This window comes from Oreochromis niloticus, linkage group LG17, assembly GCF_001858045.2.
Source record: "Oreochromis niloticus isolate F11D_XX linkage group LG17, O_niloticus_UMD_NMBU, whole genome shotgun sequence".
NCBI lineage: Eukaryota > Metazoa > Chordata > Actinopteri > Cichliformes > Cichlidae > Oreochromis > Oreochromis niloticus.
This window is the reverse complement of record NC_031981.2, coordinates 36,210,873-36,226,756: the sequence shown is the minus strand read 5'-3', so window position 1 is coordinate 36,226,756 and position 15,884 is coordinate 36,210,873. Positions and strand designations below refer to the sequence as shown.

At 43.6% G+C, this 15,884-nt stretch overlaps 1 protein-coding gene across 3 annotated transcripts; it reads left to right on the top strand.

Annotated features, from left to right (window-relative positions):
• Nucleotides 1-211: 211 nt before the first annotated feature.
• Nucleotides 212-14,474, top strand: selenoo2 (selenoprotein O2). 3 transcript variants are annotated; one of them, XR_002060658.2, is made up of 10 exons: nucleotides 212-707; nucleotides 1,640-1,843; nucleotides 1,953-2,130; nucleotides 2,227-2,357; nucleotides 2,480-2,757; nucleotides 2,859-2,992; nucleotides 3,181-3,212; nucleotides 3,348-3,533; nucleotides 13,992-14,155; nucleotides 14,243-14,474. XR_002060658.2 is itself a non-coding variant. In XM_025899644.1 (10 exons), the coding sequence occupies exons 1-9, from the start codon at nucleotides 274-276 to the stop codon at nucleotides 8,470-8,472; spliced, it is 1,899 nt and encodes a 632-aa protein (XP_025755429.1). In that variant the 5' UTR covers nucleotides 212-273; the 3' UTR covers nucleotides 8,473-8,496; nucleotides 8,586-9,276. The 3 variants fall into 3 exon arrangements, 2 of the variants coding, with proteins under 2 accessions (XP_025755429.1, XP_025755430.1); XM_025899644.1 differs by lacking the exons at nucleotides 3,181-3,212; nucleotides 13,992-14,155; nucleotides 14,243-14,474 and adding exons at nucleotides 7,880-8,036; nucleotides 8,305-8,496; nucleotides 8,586-9,276 and having other exon boundaries at nucleotides 2,859-3,021; XM_025899645.1 differs by lacking the exons at nucleotides 13,992-14,155; nucleotides 14,243-14,474 and adding an exon at nucleotides 5,084-5,172.
• Nucleotides 14,475-15,884: the final 1,410 nt, after the last annotated feature.

The following is a 15,884-nucleotide window of genomic DNA, read 5'->3' as shown; positions in this document are numbered from 1 at the left end:
TACGTTACATTCTTCGTCTTTTTTTACCGCCATCTGCCGGAGATTCTTTGTATCACGTCTTATGTTCCCCCAAATAAACTTATTTTGCCCCCCACTCCTTTTTTCGAAATAGCACTGATGACAAATTATTATATTTATAAACTTAATATTTTCATACACATAATTTAGACCTCATAGAACGGAATCCTTGGGCCTATTTCACACTCGTTGACATTACAAAGTCCCAGCTGTGATTATGAATGACTGGCTCATATTAAGCCGCACAACGTATTCATGGAGTCTGCTGAGCGTCTTCCATCTGTTCTGGGGCGCTTACCTTTCAAAAACACCGTACTGAAAAAACTACCAATAGATGACTCGGAACAACCCGGGTCTCGGATGGTGCCAGAGGCTTGTTTCTCCCGAATTCGGGCTCTCCAACCGCTGGTCCGACCTGTTTTTGTGGCACTATCCCAGACAGCACTCTCTCTATTGGGCCTGAGTGCGCAGGAGGTGCTCAGCGATCCTCTGGGTCCGGAGTATTTGAGCGGCTCCAGGCTGTTGCCGGGCTCCGAGCCAGCAGCGCACTGCTACAGCGGGCACCAGTTCGGGCTGTTTGCGGCTCAGCTCGGAGATGGGGCTGTGATGTATCTCGGGGAAGTGGAGTCTTGTGCACACGGGAGATGGGAGATTCAGGTGAAAGGCGCAGGAGTCACACCTTACTCCAGGTATTGTTTGCTTCCCTTAAGCTCCTAGGACCTGGTGTCCACATATATGGACATCACATTTTGGGTTGTCTAGACCAAAATACTAAATTTTGCTCTACAAGAGTTCAGGTCTTAAGAGGTTAATGAACACGTGAATAATCTGTTTTCAAACATTATACAGACTCATCTCATGGACAAAGTTGATATTTATACATCCGGGACAGTTTTTCCTCTTGCTAAATGATAAAGAAGGTCACTTCAGTAAGTGACATAGCAAACATTAGTATAGCTCACATGAAAGCCTTCACTCGGGCAGAGCTGCTTAAGAGATTAACTGCCTGGCACACATTAAATGCTGCTCAATAGCTGTGTGCCTGGTACAAATAAACGCATCCAGCCTCTCCAGCTTATTTGATTAGTGTAGGGGTGTTCAATTAAAAGTTAAGGAGGTTAAGCAAAGAAAGTTTCCTCTAACAGAGGTCCAAAATATCATACTATTCCAAAAGCGTTATATGCACAGCAAACATCTGACTGTCAACTAAAAGAAAGAAAGTAGCTATAATTCAGCAGTCTTGCAATCCATTATTTATTATTATTTTCACACTGACGTGGGGGTAAAGAGCTTTTGAAAAGGTTTTTTTCAAATTAAAAATAAATCAGTAAATAAATAACGAAAGGATCAATCTTTCCTAAGCACATTTCAAGCAAATTTTTTTCCCATGGCTTCCCAGTGGATGAAGTTAGCTAAAAAAAAATCTGCTTTAAGGACCATTGGATGCAGCTGAAGTTAAGGGGAAAACCCCTCTCAGATTATAAGAATTGTGCTAGTATTATAACTTGATTGTAATTGATCATAAATTATCTCAGCCTTTGTTTGAGTTGCTAAAATAGCTTGGTCACTTGACAGTTACTGAGAGCTGAATAATCTGACATATATATTTGGATTTTCTCAGAGACGGCGATGGCAGGAAGGTGCTGCGCTCCAGCATCAGAGAGTTCCTTTGCAGCGAGGCCATGGCTGCCTTAGGGATACCCAGCACTCGTGCAGCATCCCTTGTCACCTCTGACCTTTATGTCAGCAGAGATCCACTCAACAATGGCCAACGCATTCTTGAGCGCTGCTCAGTTGTCCTTCGTGTCGCTCCTACATTCATCAGGTTGCCACACAGGAAGCAGTATAGAGAGAAAAATATAAGTAATAATGGTGTTTTTAAAAAACAGATGCTATCATGGCTCTTTCTCTTCTTTTTTTTTTCTTTTTTGAAGGTTTGGCTCTTTTGAGATCTTTCTGGGCCGAGATGAATTCTCAGGTCTGCAGGGCCCTAGTGCCGGGCGGGATGATATCCGTGCTCAGCTGCTGGATTATATTGGTGACACTTTTTATCCTCAAATTCAGCAGGCTCACAGCATCCGGAAAGACAGGAATTTGGCTTTTTTCAGAGAGGTGACTAACAAAAATGTCACATGTTTTACTCTCTGTTTAGGTTGGTTCATTCCATGCTGGTGTGTCGATTTTCAGTTTCTTCTTGTTTATTTTCAGGTGATGACGCGAACTGCTAGGCTAGTGGCCCAGTGGCAGTGTGTTGGCTTTTGCCATGGTGTCCTTAACACAGACAACATGAGCATCCTGGGTCTTACCCTGGACTATGGCCCCTTTGGCTTCATGGAGAGGTATGCAGCGGGAAGTAGAAGCCTTACGGTCTAACTATGCAGTGTTTGGAGACATAGTAACTGAAAATTACATTCTGTGCTTGTATTATATGATACATGATGACCGTCTTTCTGTGTGTCAGATTTGATCCAGACTTTGTAAGCAATGCCTCAGACAAAAAGAGGCGCTACTCGTACCAAGCACAGCCATCTGTGTGCCGCTGGAACCTGGCTTGCCTAGCTGAGGCGCTGGGCTCTGAGCTTGATCCAGCAGAGGCAGGAGCCGTCCTGGATGAATTCATGCCCATGTATGAGGCGTTCTACCTATCTATCATGAGGAAAAAGCTGGGCCTTGTAAGAATAGAAGAGGCAGAGGACCGAGAGCTTGTATCAGATCTGTTGCGTGTCATGCACAACACAGGTAAAAAAAAAAAGGATTCTTGGAAGCCTAACCATTAAACCACCTATATATCCTCTCCCTCTCACTCTGTCACCATTGTGCTTTGGTATTATGCCTTCCAGGTGCCGATTTCACAAACACCTTCCGCTTGCTGAGTCGTGTCCCCTGGCCTGAAGAGGGCGATAGTGAGAGAGCCACTGTGGGCTCAGTGGTGGACCTCATCCTAGAGCAGTGTGCCTCTATTGAGGAGTTAAAGGTGGCTAACAAGCCAACAATGGAAGATTGGTGAGGGGGTGTATGGTGGCTGATGTTCTTTTCATAGAACAACCAGAACATGTATATAAGGTCTGCCAATGGCCCACCATATACTCCCAATGTTACTCGAATCCTTGCTTACCACTGTAGTTTAAAATCGTTACATCTGTTTTTCTTTTTATATGCTAGCAATTTGGGAGCCAATCTTACCAGGATAATATGTAAGTTAAATTTAAGCTTTGTGGTATTTTAAATGGGTATATTGTGGAAGACTCTGATATGTATATATGGAAAAACCAAGAAGCACTAGAGGTGGACTTAAAATGAACTTTAAACATAACCATGTCTCTTTTTAGTGAACTGGCAATGATCCTGTCTCTGGCACAAACCAGTCCACTCATGTTTGGGATGGTGGCAGACAGCCCAGGTATGACCCAACAGCTTGAATTATTGGGCCGACTCAAGGAGCTCGTCGAGACCAACCAAGATGACCTTAAAAGGAAGCAACGTGATGACTGGATCTACTGGATTGGTCAATACAGGTATGAAAAGAAAGCCAGAATTTTTTTTTTATGGCTTCTACAAAAGCGGCTGGTGCAGCACATTAATTGAAAAGCTGATTTGGTCCCTAGATCCTGCAATCTGCAAGAGCACTGAGGGTACTTGTGATTGGTTGTGTTGCACTCTGATTTGTTGGAATAGCATTGCTGATGAATGTTTGCCAGAAAAATTGAAAAGAAGATGCAAAACAAAAGAGTAATTGTTGTACTCTACATCAGCGGTCCCCAAACTTTTTTACACCATGGACCGGTTTATGTCCAACAATATTTTCACGGACTGGCCTTTAAGGTGTAGCGGATAAATACAACAAAATAAAACCAGTATAAAACCAAAAAAAAAAGAAGATTTATTCATAACACACAGGAAAAGACCCAGGGAAACCGAGTTAACAATAAAAACGATTAAAAAAAACGCTAAAAACCATGAATTTCACACCTGAGCCTCAACTTTTGCGGCCCGGTACCAAACGACTCACAGACCAGTACCGGTCCGTGGCCCGGGGGTTGGGCACAGCTGCTCTACATAAGGGACATCACATTCATTTTATATAGTGGGCAGCACACATCTTCACACACCCCCGTTCTCTGTTATCCTTTGGGGCAGAGGGGCTGGGAGGAGGTGTTAGCCGTCCGATTGGGGTCTGGGATGTGGGGCCTCCCTGCTGCGGAGCTGGGGGCGGTCTGCTTGCCTCCACCCCAGGGGAAAGGGTAACACCTCCTGGGTCTCCTGGGTGCGGTTTCCCCCTCTGGGGGAGAGGGTACCTGGACCTGAGGTATAGAGTATGTTTGGGGAGTGTGATTGTGTGTGCAATGTGTATTTGTGTCTGTCTTTACGTTGGGTGAGTGCCGAGTGTTTGTATATGTGTGCATGAGGGTGGGAATGCACGTTTGTGTCTGTGTGTGCCTGTTTGTCTGTGTCTATATGTCAGGTGGGGTCTCAGACTCCACTTCTTTGAGAACATCTCAGGCCCTCCAAAGTATGGAGGCCTATCTCCCCTCACCACACTCCCTGCTGGTGGCTGATGCCCTCAGGCGTCGGTGCGTTGGTGGTTCTTGGTGTCCGGGGCTGGCCGCTCAGGTATGTACCGGCTGGATCTCCTCCATGCCTGCTTCATGCCCTGGGGGACGGGACTATGTCTCCCTACACCCTCTAGCAGATCATTACATGGAGAAACCTTTTGAATACAAGCGCGCTCATCCACACAGGTGTGCACACGGGTGTGCACTGTTCATAGACACAAACTACACCTTTCTTGGCTGCTACCTCAAAGCACATTGTGCGCTGTCGGTCCTGTATGCTGCAAAACAACATTCAATATTTAGTATTTACTGTTATTTACACTTAGCTAGATTAATGCGATGGTGTTGTGTTTATTATGTTGTGCTCTTTTTTTGCTTGTTTTCTCTCTTTTTTTCTCCCAACAGGTGATCTGGGAGATTTTTTTTTCTTTTTAAGTGTCCTTTCTTACTGTCCCTCTTCCCCTCTGTTTTTCTTTTCCTTCATCTTTCTTTCTCCCTTTCCTATCCCCCAGACATGTCTGTCCCGTTTGTAACAACTGAAAATAAAATAAAATAAAATAAATAATAACAATAAAGGTCGATCAATAGGACCAATACAGCAAGGTCATGATGATCCACTTGGTAAAGTAAATCCGTTGGGTATATTTGTTGGCCTTCAGACTACAATTCTGATGGCTAAAGATACCGTAAATCCCGGACTACAGAGCGCACCTGATTAAAAGCTGCATGCTCTAATTGTTGAAAGAAAATCAATTTTGTACTTGTACAGGCCGCACCGGATTTTAAGCTGTATGCGTTTCACTTGTAATATGAGATATTTACACAGAAATATTACACGTGAGAATTTTTAACATTTAATTTAATCCGTAAGGTAACATAAACATGGTAACATAAACGTTATGGTAACATACAAAAATACATACTGCAAATGCTTTTTTTCCTCGAACAGCGCCTGTAACCTTTAAGTATACGTACGTATCGGTAACACACAAATTACGTTGCTTATGGTTTTTTACGGAACAGTGCACAAACAACATTACAACGTCTCTTAACAACCGATAAAAATATATACCGTATATATACCACTTATCATTTTGATTGGTCTACTGTTACCAGGCAAAATGTTTTTGGCTGCATGAAAAAAAATTATGCATTAGTCGCACGTCAGTATAAACCGCAGTGTTCACAGTGTGGGAAAAAAGTAGCAGCTTATGACCCGCAAACTACGGTATATATATGTGTATATGTAGTGGGCAGCATACAGTCAACCTTCTCCTGTCCTGTCAATATGAAATAAAAAGTGTTTTCCGCTTATCCAGTTCAGGGCTGTGAGGTGGCTGGAGCTGTCACAGGGTGAAAGGCTGAGGACATCCTGAACAGGTTTCCAGTCTGTTGCAGAGCTCACACAGAGAGACTGGCAACCACCCGGGCTCACATTCACACCTAAGGGAAATGTAGAATAGAATAGAATAGAATAGCTTTTTATTGTCACTGTTACAAGAACAGTGAAAGGCAGTTTGGCATCTCTCCATGTGTGTGGAGTACACAATAGCGAATGTATTTACACAATAACAGACAAATTTACATTTACACAAAAAAAGATATGTACAAGTTATACATACACCTGCAAACATACACGCACATACATACATCTATGTATATATACATATTTGCATCCGTACATGCGTACACACACATATTTCCACATACACACTTACATCTATATACATACACATACATGCCGTCTAACTAGCAGGTGCATTGAGAGGTGCAGTGTGATCAGTGATATTGCACATTGAGTGGGGGGTGCTGTTGGAAGTATACTAAATACGGTTATAATAAATACAGTTTAAAGAGGTAGGAATGTTGGTTGCATTGAAGTATAAACAGAAATACGATTTATAAATAAGGTGTAATGTCCATGAGTGCTGGCAGTGCAGTTATCCTCCAATCAGGGTGGAGGTAGGGCATGTTTGACAGCCTGTGGGTAAAAACTTCTGTTGAGTCTGTTTGTCTTTGACCTGATGGACCTGTAGCGTTTACCAGAGGGAAGGGGGGAAAAAAGTGAGTGTCCAAGGTGCGAGGGATCTTTGATGATGATGCTGGCTTTCTGCTGAAGTCTGCCAGTATAGATGTCTCTGAGGGGGGTTAGTGAAGTGCCGATTGCCCGCTCTGCTGCCCTCACCACCTGCTGCAGTTTCCTCTTGTCCTCTGCAGTGCAGCAGTTGAACCAGAGTGTGCAGCAGTAAGTCAGAAGGCTCTCAATGGCGGAGCGGTAGAAGTTTAGTAGCAGTCTTTGGGGTAATTGGGCCTGACGTAGTTTCCTGAGGAAGTACAGCCTTTGTTGTGCTTTCCCTACCTGGTGGGAGATGTTTGTGGACCAGGTAAGGTCGGCCAAGATGTGGACTCCGAGGAACTTAAAGCTTTCTACCCTTTCTACCTGCTCCCCATCAATGTAGAGGGTAGAGTGCTCAGATCGCTTTGTTCTTCTGAAGTCGATTACCATCTCCTTGGTCTTGGCTGTGTTCAGATGCAGGTTGTTGTCGTCACACCATTGCTTCAGATGCTGAACGTCCTCTCTGTAGGCTGAATCATCGTTGTTGTCGATCAGTCCTATGACAGTGGTGTCATCAGCAAATTTTATAATGGTGTTACTGGTGTGGATTGGTGAACAGTCATGGGTGAAAAGTGAGTATAAGAGGGGACTGAGGACACACCCCTGTGGGACACCCACATTCAGAATGAGGGTGGAGGAGGTGTGCTCTCCCATTCTTACGTTCTGGGGTCTGTTGCTCAGGAAGTCCAGTATCCAGCTGCACAGTGAGCTGCTGAGTCCTAAGTTGCTTAGTTTATTAACCAGTTTGTGGGGTTGAACTGTATTGAAGGCAGAGCTGAAGTCCACAAACAGCATTCTCACATAGGTGTTACTACAGTCCAGGTGTGTGAGGGCTGTGTGAAGAGCTGCTATTATGGCATCCTTTGTCGACCTGTTTGCCCTGTATGCAAACTGGTATGGATCGAGGTTTGCAGGGATGGCAGCTTTAATGTGGGACATGATGAGCTGTTCGAAATTAGTAGAATTGCCAGTTTAACCAAACATGTACGTCTTGGGACCATGAAAGGAAGCTAAAGTACCGGAAAGAAGCCACGTATGAATAGTGCATGGAAACACCGCACCACAGTGCTGCCTAGCTAAATATCTGTTTATGCTGATTTACACATTGTTTTAGATTATATGAAGCAGGAATCTCTGTTTTACCCCCCATCATTTTTCTACCATCTTGCTTTTTTATGTGTTTAAATCTCAGGAGGCGTTTAGGACGGGAGTGTGATAGCACAAGTGACTTACCTGTTATCATAAAGGAGCGACTCAAAGTGATGAACGGCATCAACCCCCGCGTGGTCTTACGCAATTATATTGCTCAGAATGTAATTCAAGCTGCAGAAAAAGGAGACTTCTCTGAGGTTAGGCAACATTTTTTTTTCATGAAGCTTTAATGTAGTCCTTAAGGAGTGTGAATTTCTCATTGAAGTGCTTGTTTACCTCAGCATTATTGTTGGAATTAATTGGAGTACAAGTCAGTTAAACTGAGTCTGTCACTAGGTGGAGAAAAACATGTTTCAGTCATCACCTGCCTTGTTGCATGTCTAGCAGCTGTTTCATTTCTTTGAGTGAACTTATTGTACCTCCAGTTAGAGGTCATTTAAAGGTTATTGTCAACATGTCCTGCAGATTGTTAGGGTTCTCAAAGTTCTCGAGAAACCATATTCTGATCCTGAAACTTTGTTTGGACGTGATGGATGTGGTGAGATGGAGCACAGTGGGGCGGAGCTGGATGTTGCATATGACGGGAAGCCTCCAGCCTGGGCACAAACAGTTTGTGTCACATGATCCTCGTAAAGCCTCCCAAGCAGGTGGAGGAAGGTCTGTAGGACAGCAATTTTACAAGCAAATGATATCTGTTGTTGGCATTTTGTTATCAACAACTCACTTATTTTCCATTTTCTCCTCAGACTTTATTTCCTGCTTCCTGTTAGGAGGATGTGATGCAGGCCTCTGTGTTCTGGTGTTCATTGTTGTGCAATTAGTTTGGTATTTGTGTGATCACACGCTTTTATTTCAATGTGCAAATGTGTCTGATGAAAAGACTAAAAAATAGACAAACAGAAACGTCACTGCTGATGAAGTATGATGGCTCAGGCTACCAGTCACGCAATGACCTGCCTGGGCTTGAAACACAAGGAACACACAAATATAGTTTTATAGAAAAATAAAATGAACTTCAGGATATAGCTGTAATAGTAACAAAATTAAGAAGTTTAAACTGCTGAACATGATATGATTAGTGGCATAAGCATGTGAGAATTTGTGGGTATTAGTTAATAACAATATGTTGTTTGTTTAATTAACAGGTCTAAAATCATGTTATTTAAGTCCCAATAAATCATTTGCAAACAACAGCCAGTATACTTTACAGCATTTTATTCCTTATTATTTTGTAATTTCTCAAATGTGTTTATTTTTATTATTTGTTCACTATAATCATGTACATGTCTTACATTTACTCAGAAATAGTAATAACAATACAGATAGATGATCGTTAGTAAGAAAGCCAGTGTGATTTAGTTACATACCATCTAGGGCAGGGGTCTCAAAGTCCAGTGCTCGAGGGCTGGTGTCCTGCAACTTTTACATGTGTCCCTGTTGCAAAACTTCTGAATAAAATTAGTAGGTCATCAGCAAGAGTATAGAACCTGACTGCATGCTGAAGTGGCAACCCCTAACCCTACTCAAGTAAATTGAAGTAAATGTAAGTGTTTGGACCTCTGTCTTCCTCTGTGGACCAGGAGGGAAACACAGCTGGGACTAATCACACACACACACACACACACACACACACACACACACACACACACACACACACACACACACACACACACACACACACACACACACACACACACACACACACACACACACACACACACACACACACACACACACACACACACACACACACACACACACACACACACACACACTTCTCAATTGAATTGAATTGAATTGAATTGAATTTTATTTACATGGCGCCAAATCACAACAACAGTTGCCCCAAGGCGCTTTATATTGTAAGGTAGACCCTACAATAATACATACAGAGAAAAACCCAACAATCAAACCTGTATGAGCAAGCGCTTTGGCGACAGTGGGAAGGAAAAACTCCCCTTTAACAGGAAGGAACCTCGGGCAGAACCAGGATGGAAGGGGCGGCCATCTGCTGCAACCGGTTGGGGTGAGAGAAGGAAAACAGGATAAAGACATGCTGTGGAAGAGAGACAGAGATTAATAACAAGTACAATTCAATGCAGAGAGGTCTATTAACACAAAGTGAGTGAAAAAGGTGACTGAAAAGGAAAAACTCAATGCATCATGGGAATCCCCCAGCAGCCTATGCCTATTGCAGCATAACTAGGGGAGGATTCAGGGTCACCTCATCCAGCCCTAACTATATGCTTTAGCAAAAAGGAATGTTTTAAGCCTAATCTTAAAAGTAGAGATACTGTCTGTCTCCCGAATCCAAACTGAAAGCTGGTTCCATAGAAGTGGGGCCTGAAAACTGAAGGCTCTGCCTCCCATTCTACTTTTAAATACTCTAGGAACAACAAGTAGGCCTGCAGTGCGAGAGCAAAGTGCTCTAATAGGGTGATATGGTACTACAAGGTCATTAAGATAAGATGGGGCCTGACCTCCTCTATTCACCCTGCTCACTCCTCCCAACCCCCAACAACAGCATCCAATACACACTCAACACAAGGCTCCAGCCTGTCTCTCTCAACCACCCAGGTCAGGAGGGAACTGAGGAGGATTAAAGCCAAGAAGGCAGCGGGTCCAGATGGCATCAGCTCGAGGGTCGTCAGGTCCTGCGCGGACCAACTGTGCGGGGTGATGGAGCACCTCTTCAACCTGAGCCTGAGGCTGGGAAGAGTCCCACAGCTCTGGAAAACCTCCTGTGTTGTACCAGTGCCAAAGACTTCACACCCCAAGGACCTCAACAGCTACAGGCCGGTGGCTCTGACATCCCACCTGATGAAGACCCTGGAGCGGTTGGTCCTGGCTCAGCTTCGGCGCCTTGTGAGCTCATCACTGGACCCACTTCAGTTTGCCTACCAGCCTGGCATTGGAGCGGATGATGCCGTCATTCACCTCCTACATCGTTCCCTCGCTCACCTGGAGACCGCTGGGAGCACTGTGAGAATCATGTTCTTTGATTTCTCCAGTGCCTTCAACACTATTCTTCCCTCGGTTCTGAAGGACAAGCTGGAGAACTCTGGAGTGGACCATCACCTCACTACCTGGATTTTGGACTACCTCACCGACCGACCACAGTATGTGAGGACTCAGGGCTGTGTGTCGGACAGGGTCGTCTGCAGTACGGGGGCCCCACAGGGAACGGTTCTGGCTCCGTTCCTCTTCACCATCTACACTGCAGACTTCTCCCACAACTCCACCCAGTGCTTCCTGCAAAAGTTCTCTGATGACTCTGCAATAGTCGGCCTCATCACTGATGGGGACGACAAGGAGTACAGAGGACTGACTCAGGACTTTGTGGACTGGTGCCAGCTGAACTACCTCCAGATCAATGCCAGTAAAACCAAGGAGCTGGTGGTAGACTTCCGCAGGCACAAACATCCTCCACTGCAACCACTGAACATCCAAGATATGGACATTGAGGCTGTGGACAGCTACAGGTACCTTGGTGTTCATCTGAACAACAAACTGGACTGGACTCATAACTCAGACGCCCTCTACAGGAAAGGGCAGAGCAGACTGTACCTGCTGCGGAGACTCAGGTCGTTTGGAGTAGAGGGCCCACTCCTGAAGACCTTCTATGACTCTGTGGTGGCCTCAGCCATCTTTTACGGTGTGGTCTGCTGGGGTGGCAGCATCTCTGCTGGGGACAGGAAGAGACTGAACAGGCTGATCCGAAGGGCCAGCTCTGTTCTAGGATGCCCTCTGGACCCAGTGGAGGTGGTGAGTGACAGGAGAATGGCGGCTAAGCTGTCATCCCTGTTGGACAACATCTCCCACCCCATGCATGAGACTGTGACAGCACTGAGCAGCTCCTTCAGTGGGAGACTGTGGCACCCACGGTGCGGGACGGAGAGATTTCGCAGGTCTTTCCTCCCCACTGCTGTCAGACTCCACAACAAAGACTTTAACTGATCAAACACACACATCCACACATGTGCAATAACACTAATGTGCAATAATCTTTTCTGGCATCGTTGTATTTTTTACTCAGTTGTATATAGCATTTGTACTCTATTTTTATCTTATTGTATATTTTATTCTATTTTATTCTACTGTATATAGTATTTTATTTTATTCTATTCTGTACAGTTGTGTACTGTATTTATTCTTATTTTATTTTATTCTAATTTTTGCTTCATAACTTTTGCACTGTCCACTTCCTGCTGTGACAAAACAAATTTCCCACATGTGGGACTAATAAAGGTTATCTTATCTTATCTTATCTTATCTTATCTTATCTTATTATTTAAGATCTTGTATGTAAGGAGCAGGATTTTGAATTCTGGATTTAACAGGGAGCCAATGAAGGGAAGCCAATACAGGAGAAATCTGCTCTCTCTTTCTAGTCCCTGTCAGTACTGTTGCTGCAGCATTTTGGATTAACTGAAGGCTTTTCAAGGAGTTTTTAGGACATCCTGATAATAATGAATTACAGTAGTCCAGCCAGGAAGTAATAAATGCATGAACTAGTTTTTCAGCGTCACTCTGAGACAGGATATTTCTAATTTTAGAGATGTTGCGCAAATGAAAGAAAGCAGTCTTACATAATTGTTTAATGTGTGCATTGAAGGACATATCCTGGTCAAAAATGACTCCAAAGTTCCTCACAGTGTTACTGGAGGCCAAGGTAATGCCATCCAGAGTAAGAATCTGGTTAGATACCATATTTCTAAGATTTTCAGGGCTGAGTACAATAATCTCAGTTTGATCTGAATTAAGAAGCAGAAAGTTAGCGGCCATCCAGGTCTTTATGTCTTTAAGACATTCCTGCAGTTTAACTAATTGGTGTGTGTTATCTGGCTTCATGGATAGATAGAGTTGGGTGTTATCTGCATAGCAGTGAAAATGTATGCTATGTCTTCTGATGATACTGCCTAAGGGAAGCATGTATAATGTAAACAGAATTGGTCCTAGCACTGAACCCTGTGGAACACCATTGTTGACCTTAGTGTGTGAAGAGGACTCTCCATTTACATGAACAAATTGGAGTCTATTAGATAGATATGATACAAACCACTGCAGTGCAGTACCTGTAGTACCTACAGCATGTTCTAATCGCTCTAATAGGATATTATGGTCAACAGTATAGAACGCAGCACTGAGGTCTAGCAGGACAAGCACAGAGATGAGTCCACTGTCAGAGGCCATAAGAAGATCATTTGTAACCTTCACTAAAGCTGTTTCTGTGCTGTGATGAGCTCTGAAACCTGACTGAAACTCTTCAAATAAGCCATTCCTCTGCAGATGATCTGTTAGTTGTTTGACAACTACTAGGATTTTTGAAATGAAAGGAAGGTTGGAGATTGGCCTATAATTAGCTAAAACAGCTGGGTCTTGAGATGGCTTTTTAAGTCAAGGTTTAACTACTGCCATCTTGAAGGCCTGTGGTACATAGCTGATTATTAGAGATAGGTTGATCATATTTAAGATTGAAGCATTAATTGATGGCAGGACTTCTTTGAGCAGTTTTGTGGGAATGGGGTCTAAAAGACACGTTGATGGTTTGGAGGAAGTAATTATTGAAGTTAACTCAGAAAGATCAATTGGAGAAAAAGAGTCTAAGTGAATATCGATCGTACTTAATTTAGCTGTAGATAATATTACATCTGTGAGATGGTTATGGGTAATTTTTTTCTCTAATGATTAAAATTGTATTTGTGAAGAAGTTCATGAAGTCATTACTAGTCAACCTTAAAGGGATGGTTGGCTGAACAGTGCTCTGACTTTTTCTCAGCCTAGCTACAGTGCTGAAGAGAAACCTAGGATTGTTCTTCAATCAGTGATGAGTAGTGAGATGTTCTAGCTTTACGGTGGGCTTTCTTATAAAGCAATAAACAATTTCCCCAGGCTAAAATATGATCTTCTAAATTTGTGACACGCCATTTCCTGTCCAGCTTATGAGTTATCTGCTTTAAGGTACGTGTTTGAGAATTATACCACGGAGTCAGGTACTTCTGATTTGAGGCCAATTGAGTCTAATAACAGATTAAATGCCATGGTGAGGCTGTCAGGGTCCTGGGTCTGAGCGACCCAGGGACCCTGAGCAGTTGGACTAATATTATATTGTATGTATTTTGTATTGCTGTCCCTGTTCTCCCTGCTTGTAGACTTCTGTGCATGTAGGTGTGTTTGTGTGGGTGTGGCCCTGGCAGGTGATTGGCCACACCTGAAGACCTTGACACACCTGCAGCTGATCAAGGCTCGTCGGGGGAGCTACATAGGAGAGTCTTGAAGCTCCCACCGGCGCGGGATCATTGAGTTAGCATACCAAGTTAGTGTGTGTCAGCATATGTCAGTGCTGTTTGTGTATGCCTGCCGTGGGTTAGTGTTGACGGCTGCTTCTATGGTTTTCCTGCAGGAGGAAGAGTGGTCCAGAAAGGCAGCACGCACGGGGGTGCGGAAACACAACCGCGGGGAGCACGAGCACGAGCACAGACGTCGGAGGGAAGCACGCACACGGGGTTCAAGGGAGCAACGGGGAGTTATTGTGTTTACAGTTTTTCACTGTAAATAAAGAGCACTGTTTGCATCGCAGAGTCTGCGTTTTGGGTCCTCCTTTCCCCACATCCCCACGGTCTGCCTGGCGGACCGTGACAGAGGCTGTCATTTTTAGCATCTACATGAATGTTAAAATCACCCACAATAATTATTTTATCTGAGCTGAGCACTAAATCAGATAAAAAGTCTGAGAAATCAGAGAGAAACTCTGTGTAAGGCCCAGGTGGACGATAGACGATAACGAATAAGACTGGTTTCTGAGTTTTACAGCTGGGGTGGACAAGGCTAAGCATCAGGCTTTCAAATGAATTAAAAGTCTGTCTTGGACTTTAGTTGATTAATAGGCTGGTGTGAAAAATTGCTGCCACACCGCCCCCTCGGCCTTTGCTTCAAGATTTCTGGTAGTTAGAATGACTCGGGGGTGTTGATTCATTTAATCTAACATAATCATCCTGCTGCAACCAGGTTTCTGTAAGGCAGAGTAAATCGATTTGTTGATCAATTATTAAGTCATGTACTAACAGAGACTTGGAAGAAAGAGACCTAATGTTTAATAATCACTGTTTTACTCTTTGGTTCAGATGTGGATACTGTATTGTTCTTTCTTTGTGATTTTTTTATGTTTAAGTTGTTTATTGCTGTTTTTTAGTTTGTTTTTTGTCTGTTTGGGAGCTGACACAGTCTCTATGGAGATGGGTTTTTGGGGGGGTAACAGGAGGAGAGAAGCTGCAGAGAGGCGTGTAAGACTGCAACTCTGCTTCCTGGTCCCAACTCTGGATAGTCATATTTTGGGGGGTTTAATAAATTTGTCCATATTTCTAGAAATAAGAGCTGCTCCATCCAAAGTGGGATGGATGCCGTCTCTCCTAACAAGACCAGGTTTCCTCCAGAAAGTTTCCCAATTATCTATGAAGCCCACATCGTTATTTGAAGACCACTCAGACAGCCAACAATTTAAGGAGAACATGCGGCTAAACATGTCACTCCTGGTCTGATTGGGGAGGGGACCAGAGAAAGCTCCGACATTGTTTTGACAAAGTTACACACCGATTCAATATTGATTTTAGTGGCCTCTGATTGACGTAACCGGGTGTCATTACTGCCGACGTGAATTATAATTTTACTGAATTTACGTTTACCCTTAGCCAGCAGTTTTAAATTTCCCTCAATGTCACACTCACACACACATAAATTTAGAGCGCTTTGAGTACTCCCGGAGAGTAGAAAAGCGCTATATAAGAATCAGTCCATTTACATAAGCACATGAGACAGGGAGGAAGCAAAACAGAATAATCTAACACAAGACACGGGACTGTCAAAGTGAAACAGGAAATAACAAACATAGAGACAAGGATGATTAGACGTAACACAAGGAACACAGGGGAGGCACACTAACAAAACCTAAAAACTAGAAATCACAAAATACTAAAGAATAACTAAGGGAGCTAGAAATACAAAGACTAAATCTTGAAAAACCACAAAATCACAGAATATTGATAATC